This window comes from Hibiscus syriacus, unplaced genomic scaffold (assembly GCF_006381635.1).
Source record: "Hibiscus syriacus cultivar Baekdansim isolate YM2019G1 unplaced genomic scaffold, ASM638163v2 tig00112501_pilon, whole genome shotgun sequence".
NCBI lineage: Eukaryota > Viridiplantae > Streptophyta > Magnoliopsida > Malvales > Malvaceae > Hibiscus > Hibiscus syriacus.
This window is the reverse complement of record NW_024063348.1, coordinates 293613-312663: the sequence shown is the minus strand read 5'-3', so window position 1 is coordinate 312663 and position 19051 is coordinate 293613. Positions and strand designations below refer to the sequence as shown.

General features: G+C 33.3%; 2 protein-coding genes across 2 annotated transcripts; both read left to right on the top strand.

Moving 5' to 3' along the window:
• The first annotated feature begins 3213 nt into the window (after positions 1–3213).
• Positions 3214–6413, top strand: LOC120180749 (protein PIN-LIKES 1-like). The gene is made up of 10 exons (XM_039186036.1): positions 3214–3352; positions 3441–3520; positions 3587–3711; positions 3827–3948; positions 5044–5217; positions 5549–5641; positions 5707–5807; positions 5876–5928; positions 6023–6211; positions 6352–6413. The coding sequence occupies exons 1-10, from the start codon at positions 3218–3220 to the stop codon at positions 6411–6413; spliced, it is 1134 nt and encodes a 377-aa protein (XP_039041967.1). The 5' UTR covers positions 3214–3217.
• Positions 6414–13403: 6990 nt separating this feature from the next.
• On the top strand, positions 13404–15029 carry LOC120180732. The gene is made up of 2 exons (XM_039186023.1): positions 13404–13708; positions 14880–15029. Exons 1-2 carry the CDS (start codon positions 13433–13435, stop codon positions 15009–15011), a joined length of 408 nt encoding a protein of 135 aa, XP_039041954.1. The 5' UTR covers positions 13404–13432; the 3' UTR covers positions 15012–15029.
• Positions 15030–19051: the final 4022 nt, after the last annotated feature.

Sequence of the window (19051 nt, the reverse complement as noted above, 5' to 3'; positions counted from 1 at the left end):
AAATATATAAAGTGAATAACTAAATATATAAAATAATGTAATGTAATTATTTTTGATGTCATGTTGATATACATATTATATTTATACCCACATGAGAGGAGGACCGACGCTGAAGAAAACTACTGTACCAGGAAAAAAAATGCCAAAGTACGTAGGCGCCTTTCCCCTACTTTTCAGGGCAGAGATAACTATTGGTCGGAAAAACCAGTACAGCAGATGAGTAATACTCCACGACCAGCCTCATGAATAGACCGAAGGATAATGAGTTATTTTAAAAAAAAAATTAAATATTACATATTTTAATTATTTTTATATATTTTATTAATAATTTGTTTTTGTCTAAAATTTTATAAATTTATTTTTCTTAAAATTTAAAAATTCACTTTATATAATTTAAAATCATGTATATGTCCTTAAAATGTGTAATATTTAGTATTAAAACAAGGCATAATAACAAAATTATCTCAAACTTTTGCACAAATGATTTTTTGTCTCCTATTATTTAGAGTATTTTAGTCTTTAACGTTTTAATTTTCGATCAAAACATACTCTGTTAGATAGAAACCGATTGTTGACTAACAATTAATATGTGATGTTAACGTGATTTTTTCATGTGTTCAATTGAAGACGTGATATGTAATACTTCTCTCAAAGTAATGTCGTCTCACGTGCCACGTCATTCAAAATGATGACATTTTATATGTCACATCACCCATAAAGATGATGTGTCATATAACACATCTCTCAAAGTGATAACATGGTACATAACATATAAGCAATTAAACACATTAAAAAAAATATTATATCAATAACATGAGTTGACTATTAGTGAATTAATAATTTTTATTCAATAGAATTTGTTCTAACCAAAAACTAAAATACTAAAGAAAAAAAATAACAAAGTAACTATCTAAATAAACGTTGAAATATTCCATTATTCCTTAAAAAAAAACATGAGGTAAGCCTAAAACTTTTAAACTAACTTGTACTTATTCATCAGACTTTTAATTGACATAAAGATGATAGTGGGACTACGAATGGCAACACTAACAACAGTCCCACCCAACAGAATAATTATATAATGGTTAAGGAATCAAAGTCCACCTGACACACTTGTTTTGAAATCAGCTAGGCTGACATTGAGCTCCGTTGTTTTCCACTCAGCAGAGTGACCAAATCGCATGCTAATTTGCCACTAAAACTTTGGTTATGATAACGATGTGCTCCTTCTCAATTCTTGAGATGTCTACATTCTATTACACAATTCATTCACATCTCGTACACAGCGTTGAATTATTGACAAGTGGAACTTCAAATCACGTATTTTTAAATTGATACATACTAGGTTTGCCTTCACATAATAAACACAATTATGGAATACAAATAATAAATTTCTGAAATATTACTTACTTCCGTGACTCAATTGGCATTTGATATAACAATATATTTATGGATGCTCGCCTTTACCGTGTGCTGCTTTAGCTAAGTTGAGAGATTTTGATTTTGTTGCCTATATATTGTGAGACACCAAACGCATTGCTACATAATAAACGCTCTCCCGAATTCTCCTCTTCACAATAAGGTATGTGCATTTAATCAACTTGTTGTTTCAATCTACCTTTGGATTTGCATTTCTCCTCAATCATTTTAGGAAACTAATACATATAGTTAGAATATGTTTTCTCACATAATTTTAAAACAAAACTTGTACGATTAATATTTTTAATAATTTATTTATTAAAATTATCATTACATTATAAATCTTAAAATTGATTTTATATTTTCATCTTGCATCTTTTTAAATATATTTATAATTTTACGTAAGGATTCTTGGCCCATGTTTTGGGTTGAATTCAAGCATACTTGGATAATTAAAATTGATTTTGTAAAAGTATTTTTTATTGATGTTTAATAGATTTGTTATTAGGGCAGATAATCTGTTTAATTTGAATTTAAACAAATATTTTGAGTTGAAATCGAATTAAAATATTTTAAAATCATAACACGTTACATTTCTCGGATATCTCTAACATTTAATTATATAAATATTGATATAAATATTTCGAGAATCATATTCATACTTATTGAATCATTATTAATTTAAAAATCATAAATTGCTAAAATAAAACAATGATTATAATATAATTTATTTGTATAAAATAAAAGTATGCATTTTATCATTTAAAAACAAAACATTATTCCCTTAAAAAATATTTTTTTACAATAATTCAAAATATTATTTTTCTTTTTGTATGCAAATTCCTTTTTACAACTTAAAGGTTTGCATCTACCAAGTTTAGGCAAATAAATGATGTTAAGCGACCTACTTCCAATAATCTTAGTATCTCAATTTAGAGACATTCATTTACTAATATGGTAAAAATAAATGTTATTTTATCTAAAAATTTTAAATTTAGATAATTACAATTGTAAGATATATATACTATCAATAAATTAAAAAATTACAAACAATAATTATCTCATATTATTAAAAAAATTATTTACTAAAAATACCAATATATTTTTTCTATTTAATTAGTCTCTCCTATTATTAGCCCCAACTTTCTAGATGCTCGTCTACCAAATAAAATATTTACGTACCTTCAATTCTTCATTTTGTCAATAAATTTTATATTTTTTCAATTTAATATTTTAACTTTACATTCTATTTAATTTGATCATTCGATTTCTATTCTTTACAAATTTTTTATTCCCACCAATTCATTAACTCCTTTATATTCTCCTTAATTCTTTGTATGCAATACCTATTCTTTTAAAAAAATAATATTATAAATATCAAATAATTTTAGATGAAATTTTATTTATTAAATAACATTACAACTCTTACTTACGCATGCGAAGTAGGAATAAGAAAAATATATATGTATTTCGTATATGATTAGAGAAAATTGCTTAAATTATATTGGCTTCAACTCGAATTTCATAAATTTAACTCGAAAAAAAAATCAAATAAAGTTTAAACGTTAAAATGGTAATCATAAACTTTATTAAGTTGAATTTTTTTCTATTCGATTCGATTTGAATTGATCGAATATTCACCCCTGCTTGCCTTTTGTTCTTACCCTAACAATTACTTATAATAAAACAATAAACAATCCGGATTTCAATACTCAGTTTACAGAGTTGCAACAATGATATGTTATTGCTGCTAAAAGAATTTAAGAATTTATATAATTTCTTCTCTATTTTCAGGCCAATGGGGTTATTAAATCTCTTCATTGTGGCACTAATGCCCGTTCTCAAAGTAATTTTGATAACTGGAGTTGGCTTGGTCATGGCTTTGGATCGCATAAAGCTCTTGGGGCCCGAGCCAAACCGCCATTTGAACCAAGTAATTTCATCTAAATCAACCCTCCCACCCCCGGCGTAATTCCTGTATTTCTTTACTAATTAGAATTTTCTTTTTCTCTCATTTATAGATTATATTCTACGTGTTAAGTCCTGCACTTGCAGCCACAAGCTTAGCTGAAACGGTCACTTTCCAAAGTTTCATGACATTGTTAGTTCCATACCTTGTTTTAATCCTTCTTTTCTGCAATTTTTGTTGATGATTTTGGGTTATCAGGTGGTTCATGCCATTGAATCTCCTGCTGGGATACGTTTTGGGTTCGATACTGGCTTGGCTTCTCATCAAAATTACCAAAACTCCTAAACACCTTCAGGGCATTGTCATTGGTTGCTGTTCTGCAGGTGGATTCACCTCATTTATTCTTTCAGATTTAAATATTATGGATTTGCGGATATCAGTAACTCTATTATCAGGGTTTGCTTTGATTTTTTTTTATTTGTATACTTAATACAACAGGAAATACTGGGAATTTGCCACTGATTATGGTTCCAGCAGTGTGCGAGGAGTCAAATAGTCCATTTGGAGATCCATCTGTTTGTTCCATGCATGCTAGGCCATATGCTTCACTCTCTTTAGCGGTATTATATCATTCTAATTCATTTTTCAATATTAATCTTAAATTTTTGGTCACTTATGTCGTTGATTATTCTATTTTTTTCATTAAACTGTTAATTTCGGTTAGTTTGATAGCATAACGTGTTAGTGAAAGAGGTTAATTTTAATTTAATCCCTTAACTTTAGATAAAATATTAATTGGACCTCTAAACTTAGATGAAATATCTTATTAACCCATATACTTTGGATAAAATATCAATTTAACCCTGAATTCAACTAAAGTCTCTCGCATCCCTCCCTTGCTTCCTTTCTTGCCTCGTTCTTCCTCTGACTTCGTTGTTGGAACATTTTCTGGGCCGTTTTACTTTGTTGCTTTGTTTGTTTGGGGTTCTCGGTTTCTGCTATCTTGATATGGAAATTTGTGGGGTTGGAGGCAATTTGCGGTGAGTTAATTATTCTGGTTCTTCTTTTTACGTAAGATGTTCTATGTGGGGTATGTTTGCCTGCATCTTTCTTTATTTTGCTGCTGCTCCCTATCCTTGGCTGTTTGTCTATGCCTCGCTGCAAGGTGATTTTGAGTGACTGTAATTGGAATCAGTGCACCAGGGAATGTGTGTTTTCTATCAGGGTAGGTAGCAGCAGCTGGGACTTTAGCTAATTTCATAGCTGAAGGAGGTTTCGCCCGTGAGTCGAGCACATTGGTATTTTCGAATGCAACTTGTAGGCTTCACTGTATTTGGTCATTCTGTTGTTTTAGGATTTTTGTTTGGTGTCCTTGTAGTGAACATTGAATTTATCTTTTGTTTGTTGGCTATGGTTTATAAAATTCTGAGTCCTCTTTTTCTCTTCTACTTAAGCAATCGAACTTTGGCTTTGATTGAGTTACGACGGGGATTTTAAGAGGCTCACTTCTCTTTTCAAAAAGAAAAAATCTCTTGCTATTGGCTGTCACTCGCCACTGTCACATCCAACCGACATTGGCCGCCATCACCGATGACTATTGGACATCAAAATTTACAATTTACTCCTCTTTTTTTCTCCTAAATGCTAATCAAACGAATTAAATTTATGTCAAGTTTTTTCATATAATAATTACGATTTGAATGACATTTATATAGATTGGAGCGATTTATATGTGGTCGTACGTGTTTGGTGTCCTGCGATTGTATGTAAATACAGAAATGGGAAATGATTCCACTTCTGAAACACTCCCCAGGAGTTCCACTGAATTAGCTGTTCTTCCTTCAACTAATCCAATGCATCTCACCCGTTTCCATGGAACAATTACACAGGTTTGTTTCTTTTCCCATTCTCAACTAAATTTCAAACCTTACTTTTGATTTTAATTTTGGTATTATCTTTAGCATCTTGTTTGGAACATTCAATTACATCGATTACATAATACGATGTTAATTTGAATCAAATTAAATCCTAATTAGATTTTATTTACTAATTGGACTATCTACATAATTTTGTTGATACAAAAGTATAGGATACAAAGTTAGATGTTAGGTGATGAATGTGTGTTCAATGAGCATCTCAACAAATAAAGGAATTAATTACGCCCATAAGATTTTTCAGGTCCCTAAATGATAAATCTCATAAAGATGTTTTTGAATATAGATGTCAACTTCGAAGAAAATAATGCAGCGAATGAAGAGCATTTCGGAAAAGGTCGACCTAAAGAAAGTGTTTGCACCAACAGCAGTTGCAGCGGTATGCTAAAAATGAAATCCATCATATTCATCTACTTCTTTTACGAATCGTAATCGTATGCGCAGGTTGTAGGGTTTATAATCGGGATAGCAACTCCGATCCGGAAACTATTGATCGGAAATGAAGCTCCACTTCGTGTAATCGACAGCTCAGCATATATATTAGGGTATGAATGCTTCCTTACACATTCTATATATTCATTTCATTTACAAATAAAAATGATGTCAAATGCAGGGAGGCAGCGATCCCATGTATGACCTTGATCATGGGGGCCAATCTTTTGAAAGGTTGGTGTTTTTATGTCGGTCATTTTGCAAAACGAAAACTAATAATAATGCTTGTCGTTATCTTTTAACAATATATATATGGTTGTTGTTGCAGGTCTAAAGGGATCGGATGTGAGTCAAGGTGTAATAATAGGGATAATAGCAGTGAAGAACATATTATTGCCATTAATAGGGATCGGTGTTGTTAAAACAGCTCTCCATTTGGGATTGGTCCCATCAGATAATAAGTTATATCAATTCGTTCTTATGTTTCAATTTGCAGTTCCACCTGCAATTGCCGTAGGTAATGTCTGTAACACCAATACACGATATAAATATATATCACCTTGAATAAGATTATAATATGATTAAAATACACAAACACGATATAAATATTTGATAATCTGATGAACATTGACAGGAACCATGACCGAATTTTTTCAGCTTGGTCAATGCGAAACTTCAATGATAATGATGTGGACTTACGTAGTAGCAGCATTTGTTAGGAAAATAAACCGAGTACAAGTAATTTCCCTATAACCAGATTAGTGAGAATGCGAAATAAAAGCGGAAATATAATACCCGAAAATTGATAACGGAGTTCAGCCAATTGTGCTTACGTCTCCGGGCTGCTGCAGATCTTTTACTAAGAGAGAAAATTTACAGGTGTTTACAAAACACTCACTACTCACAAGAAAGCTCTCTAGTATAGGAAGAAAGAAATGTTTTAGGATGATTTTGAAGCTAAATGGGTAAGGGTATTTATAGTAGAAACTTAGGGACTAATCTTTGAAAATACCCTAAAGTGCAATGGCTAAAGTGAATTTACCCATTCCTATTTTCAACAAACATCTACCAAAATTTTACCAAACTTTGAAAAACATTTTTCAAAGAAACATTTACCAAACTTTGAAAAAACATTTTCCAAAGTTGGTTGCCAAACTTTGAAACTTTTAACAATCTCCCACTTGAAGACTGATTTTAATATGTCTTCACACCTCGATCAATGCAGCAGCATGTCTGGTCTTGTTATTCTAGCATGCCAACTGAAGCTGAACACAACTTCAGTTTGTCCGTAGTCACCGTCTTTGTCAACATGTCTGCCGGATTTTGAGCTCCACTAATCTTTTCAAGTTTCAAAATCCCATCTTCCAGAAGAGACCGGATAAAATGATATCTCAATTGTATGTGCTTTGTCCTGGAATGAAAAGACGGATTCTTTGCTAGATGGATAGCACTTTGACTGTCGCAATACAAGATATTGTTTTCTTGTTTCTTGCCTAACTCTTCCAAGAAACTTTGGAGCCAAACCATCTCCTTGCTGGCTTCCGTAACAGCGACATATTCTGCTTCAGTTGTGGAGAGAGCAACTATCTTCTGTAGTTGAGAAACCCAACTCACTGCAGTTCCTCCTAGAGTATAGACATACCCTGTAGTGCTCCTTCTGATGTCGACATTTCCGGCTAAGTCAGCATCTACATAGCCTGTCAGTATCATATCTCCACCTTTGAAACAAAGTGCTTTGTTTGTGGTACCCCGAAGATATCTGAGGATCCATTTGACTGCTTCCCAGTGTACCTTGCCCGGATTATTCATGTACCTGCTAACAGCTCCCACTGCATGAGCAATATCTGGTCTGGTACAAACCATGGCATACATCAGACTTCCAATTGCTGAGGCATACGGCACCTTCACCATGTGTGCACGTTCTTCCTCCGTCTTTGGTGATTGGTCTTTGGAGAGTCTGAAATGAACACCTAAAGGTGTACTTACTGGTTTAGCATCTTGCATGTTGAACCTGGAGAGTACTTTGTTGATGTACTCAGCCTGTGATAACATCAAAGTCCCCGACTTTGTGTCTCTCTTGATCCTCATCCCAAGAATCTGCTTTGCAGCGCCCAGATCCTTCATAGCAAACTGCTTCGACAATTTTGCTTCAAGTGTATAATCTCTTGCATGTCTGAGCCTGCAACGAGCATGTCATCAACGTACAATAATAAAATAATAAAGCTGTTGTCGAACCTCTTGATGTAGCAACAATGATCTGCTTGGCATCTGATAAAACCACTGCTACTCATGAAGCTATCGAACTTCTTGTACCACTGTCTAGGAGCTTGTTTTAAACCATACAAGCTCTTCTTCAAACTGCATACCAGGTTTTTCTTGTCTGCCTCTATGAAGCCTTCTGGCTGCATCATATAGATTTCTTCCTCCAAATCACCATGAAGGAAAGCTGTCTTTACATCTAACTGCTCAAGATGTAAATTCTCTGCAGCTTCTTTTTGCTGAAAGCCTTTGACAACCAATCTTGCTTTGTAGCGTTTGCTCCCATCGTGCTCTTCTTTGATCCTGTAAATCCACTTGTTGTGGAGCGCTTTCTTGCCTGGTGGTAATTCAGCTAATTCCCATGTCTGATTTGACATAAGCGAGTCCATCTCATCTTTCATGGAAGACTCCCACTTGACTGAATCCTCCACTTGCATTGCTTCATCATAGCACTCTGGTTCACCATTGTCAGTCAGCAACAAGTAGTGTAAAGAAGGAGAATACCGCTGGGTTGGTTTAGGAATTCTGGAGGAGCGTCTCAGTTCTGGTGTGCCTGGTTCTTCTTGAACTGCTTCAGGATTGATCTGAACATCATTTCCAGAAATCTCCTCGAACTCAGCAAATTCCTTTGTTTCAGCTTCGGTATTACTTGATTCTGCGGTTGATCTATCTTTGTACATCACATTTTCATTGAAAATGACGTCTCTGCTTCTGATGATCTTCTGATTTTCATAGTCCCAAAACCGGTAACCGAACTCATCACCGCCATAACCAACAAAGGCACATTTGTTGGACTTAGCATCAAGCTTACTTCTTTCAGCAGAGTCTATGTGTACATAAGAAATACAACCAAACACTCTTAAGTGTGAAAGGTTTATTTCTTTCTTGCTCCAAACTTCCTCTGGTATTCTGCCATCCAAAGGAACTGAGGGCCCACAGTTGATCAAGTAAGCTGCAGTGTTGATTGCTTCAGCCCATAGAAATTTGGGCAAGCCGGCATGTATCCTCATACTTCTGGCACGTTCATTCAGAGTTCTGTTCATGCGCTCTGCTACACCATTATGTTGCGGTGTCTTGGGAACTGTTGTCTCCATCTTGATCCCATTGTTTGCACAGAAATCTCTGAATCTACTGTCTCTGTACTCTCCTCCATTGTCAGACCTCAACCGCTTGACTTTCAAACCAGTCTCATTTTCCACCATGGCCTTCCATTTTCTGAAGATATCGAAGACTTCTGATTTCTTCTTCAGAAAATAAACCCACACCTTCCTTGTTGAATCATCGATGAAGGTGACATAATATAGTGAGCATGCAAGAGATGGAACTGGGGATGGTCCCCATACATCAGTATGAACCAATTCTAACCTTTCTGCCTTGGGTGTCTTGCCAATCTTTGCAAAACTGACTTTCTTTTGTTTGCCAAAGATGCAATCCTCGCATAGTCCGACATCTACATTTTTTAGATCCGGCAGCTTCCCTTTTGACAAAAGTGTCTTCATCCCTTTCTCGCTCATATGGCCAAGCCTTTGGTGCCATAGGTTTGATTTTCCATCAGCATCTGCTACTGCAATGATATTCTCTAAATTTGAGGTTACATAGAGAGTACCAGTCTTCTTACCACGAGCAATGACGAGTGCTCCTTTGGTAATCTTCCATTCACAGCCTGAAAAGGTTGTGCTATATCCTTCTCCATCAAGTTGTCCAACAGAAATCAGATTTCTTTTGAGGCCAGGAATATGTCTCACTCCTGTCAGCTTCCAGGTGGTCTGGTTTGGCAACTTTAGTCGGATGTCTCCTTTTCCGACGATCTTTAAGGTTTCATCATCAGCAAGATGAACCTTCCCAAAATCACCACTGACATAGTTCTCCATGATTTCTTGGCATGGGGTGGAGTGGAAAGATGCCCCTGAATCCAAGATCCATGATTCAATTGGACTGCTGACGCTTAGAATCATGGCATCACCTGTCTCCTCTGTCACGTTGGCAGATTCCTGTGCATCGGTATCTTTCTTCAGTGCTCGGCAATCTCTTTTAAAGTGACCTTTCTTGCCACAATTATAACAGGTAAAATCTTTCTTTCCCGTTCTAGATTTTTCCCGTCTGGATTTTGATCTGCCACGATTTGAATATCTTTCTGAAGTTCTTCCTCTAGACTCCGTGTGCAAGGCTGAGGAGGTTGATGCTTCACCCGATTCTCTCCGTCGAATTTCTTCACTCAGTACCAGATCCCGAACATCGTCGAATTTTAATTTGCTGTTTCCCGACGAACTGCTGACTGCTGTAACAGTAGCATTCCAACTGTCTGGTAGAGATGATAAGAGAATTAAAGCTCGAACTTCATCATCGAACTCAATTTCCACTGAACTCAACTGGGTTGTGATTGTGTTGAGTTCATTTAGGTGTTGTGCCACCGATGCCCCTTCCGTCATCCGCAAATTGAATAATCGCCTCATCAAATGAACTTTGTTTGAGGCCGATGGTTTCTCATACATACTGGAGAGAGCCGCCATAAGACCCGCCGTGGTCTTTTCCTTTGCTATGTTGAAAGCAACATTTCGGGATAACGTCAGTCGGATAACTCCGAGGGCTTGTCTGTCGAGAAGAGCCCAATCTTCATCCTTCATGCCCTCTGGTTGCTTTCCTGTGAGAGGTTGATATAGATTTTTCTGGTACAAAAAATCTTCAATCTGCATCTTCCAAAAGCCAAAGTCCGCACCATCGAACTTTTCAATTTTCACCTTCCCTTCGTCTGCAGCCATCGCTCCCACTCGAATCTGGCTTCGTTTGGATCGTTTCTGACAATTCTTGCGAATCACCGTGTATTAGAACACCACCGTCGACAAACTCGTATCGCCGACCGAATTTCACTATTCACGAAATTCACTATTCACGTGAATAGTAATGAATAGTAACCTCGCAGAAAATTTGACAAAATTCACAACCAAAAGCTCTGATTACCAGTTGTTAAGAAAATAAACCGAGTACAAGTAATTTCCCTATAACCAGATTAGTGAGAATGCGAAATAAAAGCGGAAATATAATACCCGAAAATTGATAACGGAGTTCAGCCAATTGTGCTTACGTCTCCGGGCTGCTGCAGATCTTTTACTAAGAGAGAAAATTTACAGGTGTTTACAAAACACTCACTACTCACAAGAAAGCTCTCTAGTATAGGAAGAAAGAAATGTTTTAGGATGATTTTGAAGCTAAATGGGTAAGGGTATTTATAGTAGAAACTTAGGGACTAATCTTTGAAAATACCCTAAAGTGCAATGGCTAAAGTGAATTTACCCATTCCTATTTTCAACAAACATCTACCAAAATTTTACCAAACTTTGAAAAACATTTTTCAAAGAAACATTTACCAAACTTTGAAAAAACATTTTCCAAAGTTGGTTGCCAAACTTTGAAACTTTTAACAGCATTCACCCTCACACTTTGGTCTACCTTGTTCATGTGGATTCTGGCTTAACTATTTGCTGCCCAAATACCAAAAACCAAAACCAAAAGAAAAAAGAGTCAACTTCCCTAAATGGGAGAGATATTGTAGCTTCGAGTTTGTCAAGGTCATATATAGGATATTGGAAGTTCAAATGTTAACTAAATTTGATCTAGCTTGAACAATTTATTTTCAATGATAAGTTATGCTTTTCTTGTAACGAGGTTTATGATTAGGGATGGATCGAGGAGGTTGATGAAATGACATGTTCTACCACACGAGAGCGACCATTTGACTTTTCTATACTATTGATCGGAACCTTCTACCCTAAAAATAACCACTGTCTTAGTCAAGGGAGCAACCGTTCTAGAGTGCGCCAAATAACGATGGAAACCATATACAATTTAGCCTCTAACTCCATCCCCGGAAAGAAACCATTCAAACTCTCAAAGCATATGCATCTGAAAGGACTATGATTGAGATATGAAAGCTTATCCATAAGCTCAAATTCTGGTATAGCCAGATAACCAACAGTTTCATTCATTCGTTCATTATAACATTGACCTTAAACAACAACAATTCACTTGGAGTCTTCAAAATGCCACTAATATATAACTCATCATCACCTCAGATCAAACAAGAACCTAAACCCATAAATGTAGTAAAAATGCAGTCATATGCAAGTGTGAAAGAATCACAAGCTTACCTAAAAAACTCAAAGAATCCTCGAACCTTACATCCCAATCTATCACCTTGAAACAGGCTTTTGCAACACAGCAGTCAAGTAAACTTCCCCATCCTTCAAATCAAACCACTCGAATCAGTCTTATTAGCCACTGCCCACTTTACTATCTTATACTAACAATATCCGCAGATTCATTTTCAACAAGCTGGAAATTTCATTTTATTTTATCTTATTATTAGTTAGAGATGCATCAGCGTCAGCAACATGTTCAGATCATTCTCGTATGAAACTCCAGTACTATCGGAGTTGTTGGTATTGTTGTTGTGGCCGTTATCAATTACTGCAGGTGTACTTTTATGTGATTCGTTAGAATTAATTCCTGAAATCTTGTCTTCTCCGACGTGCAGTGCGTGCATCGCCGAAACCCTCCTTCCAGCGATAGAGATGTTTGACGTTGGACTTCCCTTTTTGTCTTCGAGATTACTGGCGGTGCTCTCGAACGATTGATCCAAGCTTTACTTGAAAAAGATGAGTGGTCATTTCTAAGGTTAAAGAGTTCCAATCAATAATATAGGAGAATCAAATGGCCGGTCCAGCGTTGCAAAAACATGTTATGTCAACTAGATTAACGTGTCATATCGATATTTCGTCACCTGATAACATACGACTAAATCTTTAACTTTGAAACATTAATAGAAAAGAAAAAAAAATTAGTCAAATATTAATGATCACTCATTTAATGTACCTTATTATGTATAATATAAGTTTTCTAATATCTTTTTTTATAAATAATTAACAATTTATTATTTTATAGTTTTGTAATATTTTTTATCTTTATATAGTAATTTTATAATTTTATTTTTACTATTTTTTATATTTATAAAAAATTATATTAATCCTCAAACTTTCTAAAAAATAAATTTTCTCCTTAAACTCGACTAAAAAAATTAATTTAAAACATTTATCACATTATAATCTAATATAGACTGTTGCGTTAGTACTATTGACTGCCACATTAATATCATAGACTATCATATTAGCATCGTAACAATCAACGTATGATTTAATAAATCAAATTATTTTTTTAATCTAAAGTTCACATGATTTTTTTAAATATCTCATTAATTTGTTTAGATAAATTTATCAAATACAAATATACTGTTAAGCCAATTGAAAAACACTTCTTTCAGTAAAAAATCTTCAAAACATATTAAAAGCCTAAAATATTTAAATCAGAAAAATTCAAAAAGAGCAGGCGATAGGCACGTGACCTCTCCGTTCTCTTCGCCGATATAATAAACAAATAAAAACCTTGGTGAATGGACCCTGGAGTCAGAAACAATTCCAAGTAAGCAATGGCGGAAGAAAATAACAAAAAAATCCACAGCAAAGCTGAAAATCCTTTAGGACCCAGAAATATTTTCTCAATCTTACCCAAAGTGGAGCTGAAATTCCCTTTCTTTAACCGACGACCGGAAAAACCAGATGTTTCGGTTAAGAAAGAGGAGGAAATTGAAATTGCGAAACCATTATCTTTATTTGTGGGAAACCGCCGGAAAATTCCTCCCCCGTTGGAATTCGAGGCGGAGGAGCGCCTTGGGAGAACTTCTAATCCTATAGTTCTCTGGCAGGTATACTTTTCTTCTTCTTGTTTCTGGGTATTTTAGGTAAATAAAGATGTAGTTAAAAGAAGCAAACTTTGGTTGGTTTTGTCAAATGTCATCTTTTTATTCAGAATAAATTGAGATTAGCATAATGTTATCTTATAGGTTTGCAACATTGATGTTGATCTTCCTTTTCTTTTTAGCAATCTTGGCTTATCTTGAGGTACAAATTATACTTCTGAAATTGATTTTCATCCTTTTTTCTTATATATAAATGCTTTTCGATTTTTCTTTTTTCATGCCATTTTTTGGCTGTTTTTATTTTCTTCTATCAGATCCTGCTGTGTCTTCCACCATTTTTCAGGGTTCTTTTCTTTTCTTACTTAGGGTTGCAAACCAAAAACTGCATAAAAGTAAATTGTTTGGCGGAAATTTGTAACCTTTGACAGTTCAATTTAAATTTAATGCTATTTGAACCCTAAATGAATATGCGGTATTGATTCTATACATAGATATGTTTTTATAAGCTATGTTGTTTGGACACGGATATAATTGTCGGAAATAGGGGTGTTTAATACAAGTATGTTCAATTTTCGTAAGTTTTTTCATGTATTTGGAGACTCTTCATATCCCTATTCCCAAGTTTGGAGACTCTTCAGACATGGGAAAAACATATTAAATAGGGTTAGGATCTATTTACAATGGGTAAAACTTTTAATCTCATATTAAGACCGTTGGATGAATGAAAATAAATGATGATTAATTCCATGTTTTTTTCTCCAAGTGAATAGATCCTCGTTTCCTACTGTTAATCTCAGCCATCTATTTTCACTCATCCAACAGTCCTAAATGTAAAACTAAAAGAGTTTTACACAATGTAATTGAATTCTATCCCTATTTAATAAGTCTGTGGTGACTAGCATAATAGTTGGCTTGTGCTTTCGTTGGCTCAAAGGAGGAATACTCCCCAAAATCCCATATTTTTGAGACTGCAAGTTACGTAAATTTTGTCCATTCGGGTTTAGTCGAAACCCCTATGGATCCTTCTGATGTTTGTTTTGGCAATGCATTTTTTTTGTTATCGATTATAGTAAATAAATTGCTGTCGAGAGCTTGAATACATTGTTTTTGTCTTCCATTCCCAACACCATTTTACTTGGTTAGGAGTTTCTCTTATCAAACAAGTTGATTTTGTCAGGTATATGCCATTGGTGGTATCTTTTTACTGAAATGGATTTGGGCAAGATGGAAAGAAAAGAAGGAGATGGGATCCAAGAAGGAATCACCTGATGAAGACGGACAGGCTGTCGATGACTCTCAATATGTATGATTCTCGAATTTTGTATAAGCGCACAGTTCACGTTTGGAACTTGAGGAGTTATACTAAAGCGAGATTTGTGTTCGTAATGCTTAGCTGCTGATTGTACTTGTTTACCATCATTCCTGATTTTCTATCTTTGGTAGGAAGAGAAAGAAGTTTGGGTATTGAGCATGTTCAAATGAATTTCAAACATATGATAAAATTCATGTTTGCATGGATGCCCATGCGATTGTCTTATCTACTATCGTCGGATTTTCGGTTTTCTTTCTTTCTTGGTTTTTTTCAGTCTTGAAATCCTTTGAAACGAACTCATCCAGGACTCTTGGGTCAACCACTCGATCTGGTTGCACGAACACAAATGAGATTAAACTTGTTCATCAAAATCATGACTCAACCACTCGATCTTTCTTTGTTATATATATGGGTTGGGATCCATTTACACATTGTAAAACTTTTTAGTTTTACATAGATTTAGGACCGTTGAATGAGTGAAAATAAATGACTGAGATTGATTCGTTTTTTTCTTCTAGTAAATATATTCTCATTTTCTACTGTTAATCTTAATCATATTTTTATTCATCTAACGATCATAAATTTGTGAAAGAATTTTACATTACATAGCAAGATCTTATATATATGGGATAAGATCATATTATGCTCTTTTAGTTTTATGTGGATTTAAAACTGTTGAACGAGTAAAAATAGATGAATGAGATTAACTCGTTTTTCTTTTTCCACTGAATATCTTCTCATTTCTTATATATATATATATATATATATATATATATATATATAAAATGTGAATTTCTCAAACTCTTTTAGTTTGATCAGTATTTAATTTGGTCTATAATACACAATTTTAAATGTTATTTTGGCCATGTTAGCTTTTAATTTTAGCAATTGGTCTCTTATGAAGGAAAAGAGGACAAGACTCTAGGGCTTATGAATTAAATCCCTCAACCCTAGATTAGCAGAATGATCGACATGTCGTTGTGTATGAAAATGACGAAAATATCATCGTAGACTAAAATATTCGTAATGCTCTCTTATAATAAAATGATTGAGTTTTCTTTAAATATGAAAGTAATTTGATAGCTACATGTGTATTTTATGTTAAATTATAGATTTAAAACATGATGTTAACTTTGTGAAGTTGATTCAAGGTCTTAGGACTCGAACGAGGTTAGAAGCTCTTTAAACTTGGACAAATTGTAAAGAGAGTATTGATACTCATTCTTGTGATATCGATAGTGTTCTATCATTATCGATACTCAAATCTTGTGTATTGAAATCAAAATAAGATGTTTGATTCTAAAGTGTTGATTTATATCAATATTATTCAAGAGTATCGATGGTCTAAGGAGAGTAATGATATCCCTAATTGGTTCTATACCTAAGATTAGATTAGATTTTTATTTTCTCTTAATTTGCAACCTTCGTCAATTATGAAGTATAACGAGTTTAATTTCTCTAAGTGGTGTGAATAAGTCCAATTTCATCTAGGTGTTTATCTAACACTCCTAACTAATGAGCGTGCTGCCCTTATTGATTCTAATAATGTTGAACAAAGGTTATCTATAATTATTGAGAAAGATTTAATAGACTGCACGTGATGTTTATGCGGATAACAATAGTAAACAACTCCAAGTTCACAATTCCCAAAATGGAAAATGCAAAGAAATATATGAAGACAAGCGATCCAGTTGATGTTGTTGATAAGTCATCTTGTGCATCATTAATTGTCTACCGTGAAGTTTGATGGTTTTTGTACAATGCATGAGCTTATCATTCAGCCAAATTGAAGGGTTTTTTGGTCTAAACTTGATACAATTGAGTATTCTATTAAATTTGGAAAAGGGCGTTTCAGGTTGTTCAAACATAATCATTTCATTTGTTTGGTATTTTGTCTGATGGTTTATACAAATTAAAACCTTTTTGTGGAAACTCTCTTGATCTTGCATCATAATATTGATATTAAACGTAGTTGCATCATTTCATAATATTGATGTATTAAGTCTATGTGATTACACGGTCACAGTATGAGCAACGTAATGCATGAAAAGGCTGCATATTGCAGAGCAGCAATTTATTTTATTGAAATTAGCAATCATTTATTTTGATTGTGAAATAATTGAAAATCACGTGAATACTCCATTTCAGCCACATATCGTAATAATTGCAGTAGCATATCCCTCTCACGTCTGAAAGTTTTTCTAAAACTTTAAAATATGATATTTTATTTAAAGTGTAAATCATACGGCATATTTACTTTTTACAATAAATTTATAGTAATATAATTTTAAATAAATTATTTAAACCTAGCCGCTTCTTCTCTAAAAAGCATAGCGCCTCCTGTTCTTTTTTTAATCTTTCGTTAATAAGCCATGGTGTCAGTTTTTGTGTTTATGGTTGCCGTTAATATTTCTTTATTTTTTATATTATATATTTATTTTTTTATTTTTTAGTTTTTAATAATTATATATTTATGGTATTTTTTATTTTAATACTTTTTTTTATCTTCATTATCGGTCATTTTGATCGTCGTTTTCGTTTATCTTTTTATTTTTAAGGATTGGATTTGACATTGTCTCGACAGATAAAAATAATATTTATTTGTTATCAAGTTGATTTTCCTTGATTTGGATCTTCAGATTGGATTTGGATTTGCGATATGTCGATGGTCTTTCAGCAGTTTTGATCCCTCTTATAGTTCATTTTTCGTTGCGATCAAATTTATTTGTATATATTTATAATAAAATATACAATAAAATATCCTAATTATGTGTTTAATTTATAGTCATGATTGTAAATATTCATTGTAATTCTAGATATTTTATCGTTTTAGTAAAATTAATGATTTCTTTATGAAAAACATATATAATTTTAAATAAATTTGATAAAATCTGAGTTTTAAATATTAATTAAGTTTTTTTGAACAAAATTAAATTTATATATTGGTAAATAATAATACTATTATTTTTATTTTTATTAATATTAAATATGAGTTGAATTTTTTTCCCATTCCGTGAAATATTTTTCATTCTTTTGTGGAGATATGAGTATGACTTAATGTAAACAATCACAAAGTAGAATAAATTGCAAGTATTGAAGCCGGGTTAGAAGCTGTTTTGCTCGTAAGGAGGTTGGTACTCAACTTATATTTCCATTTGATAGATGACTCAGCTTATTTGTCGACTAAAATTGTCATGCTTATTTCGTGTACAATCTTATTTATATTATTAATTAAAATTGTTAACATGGCCCCACTTCATAGAATAAACAAGTATACAAATGGTTTATGACTATATGATAATGTTTTGTTGAGTATCTCGATTATTAAAAGTTATAAAATAGTCTTTCGACTATAGGATGTTGTTTTGTTGAGTCCTTCGACTATTAAAAGTTACAAAATGGTCAATTAATTATTCAGTATGTTTCAAACTCGTTATTTTCCGTTAAAAAATTATGGTAGTCTGAGTTAGATGTCAACCTGTTGACTAATATATAATAAAATTTGATCTCATAATCTAAAAAAACTATCATATCTTAGTCAACAGGTTGACATCCAGCTCAGACTATTGTCAATTTTTTAACAGAAAATGACGAGTTTGGAACATATTAAATAGTCGGGAGGCAATTTTGTAACTTTTAATAGTCGGAGACTCAACAAAGCAACATCATATAGTCGGAGACTCATTTTATAACTTTTAATAGTCAAGAGACTCAACAAAACATTACCCTATAGTTAGGGACCATTTGTGTACTTTACCCATTAAACAATGGGGCCTTATTTCTAGAAAAGAAGTATTTATTTTTTTTAGAATTTTTAGATTCGAGTAACTACGTTTATATAGTGTGTGTATTTACTGTTAATTAATGGAAATTTTTTGAATAAATAATATATTGTAATAATCCTAAGTCTAATAATAATTTTTAAAACAAATTAAAAATATATATTTTTAATTAATAAAATAAACTATAAATCCTATTGAATAACCGAGTCCCTAAACTTTTTTATCATACATTTGTTAGAAAATATGGACTAACAA

What these genes read in the sequence shown, in the direction of transcription:
- LOC120180732 (XM_039186023.1), top strand. Translation starts at nt 13,433, where the DNA reads ATGGCGGAAGAAAATAACAAAAAAATCCACAGCAAAGCTGAAAATCCT. An exon ending in ATCCTATAGTTCTCTGGCAG is followed by an intron (nt 13,709 to 14,879) that starts GTATACTTTTCT and finishes TGATTTTGTCAG; the next exon opens with GTATATGCCATTGGTGGTAT.
- LOC120180749 (XM_039186036.1), top strand. Translation starts at nt 3,218, where the DNA reads ATGGGGTTATTAAATCTCTTCATTGTGGCACTAATGCCCGTTCTCAAA. An exon ending in CAAACCGCCATTTGAACCAA is followed by an intron (nt 3,353 to 3,440) that starts GTAATTTCATCT and finishes TCTCATTTATAG; the next exon opens with ATTATATTCTACGTGTTAAG. An exon ending in TCCACCTGCAATTGCCGTAG is followed by an intron (nt 6,212 to 6,351) that starts GTAATGTCTGTA and finishes GAATTTTTTCAG; the next exon opens with CTTGGTCAATGCGAAACTTC.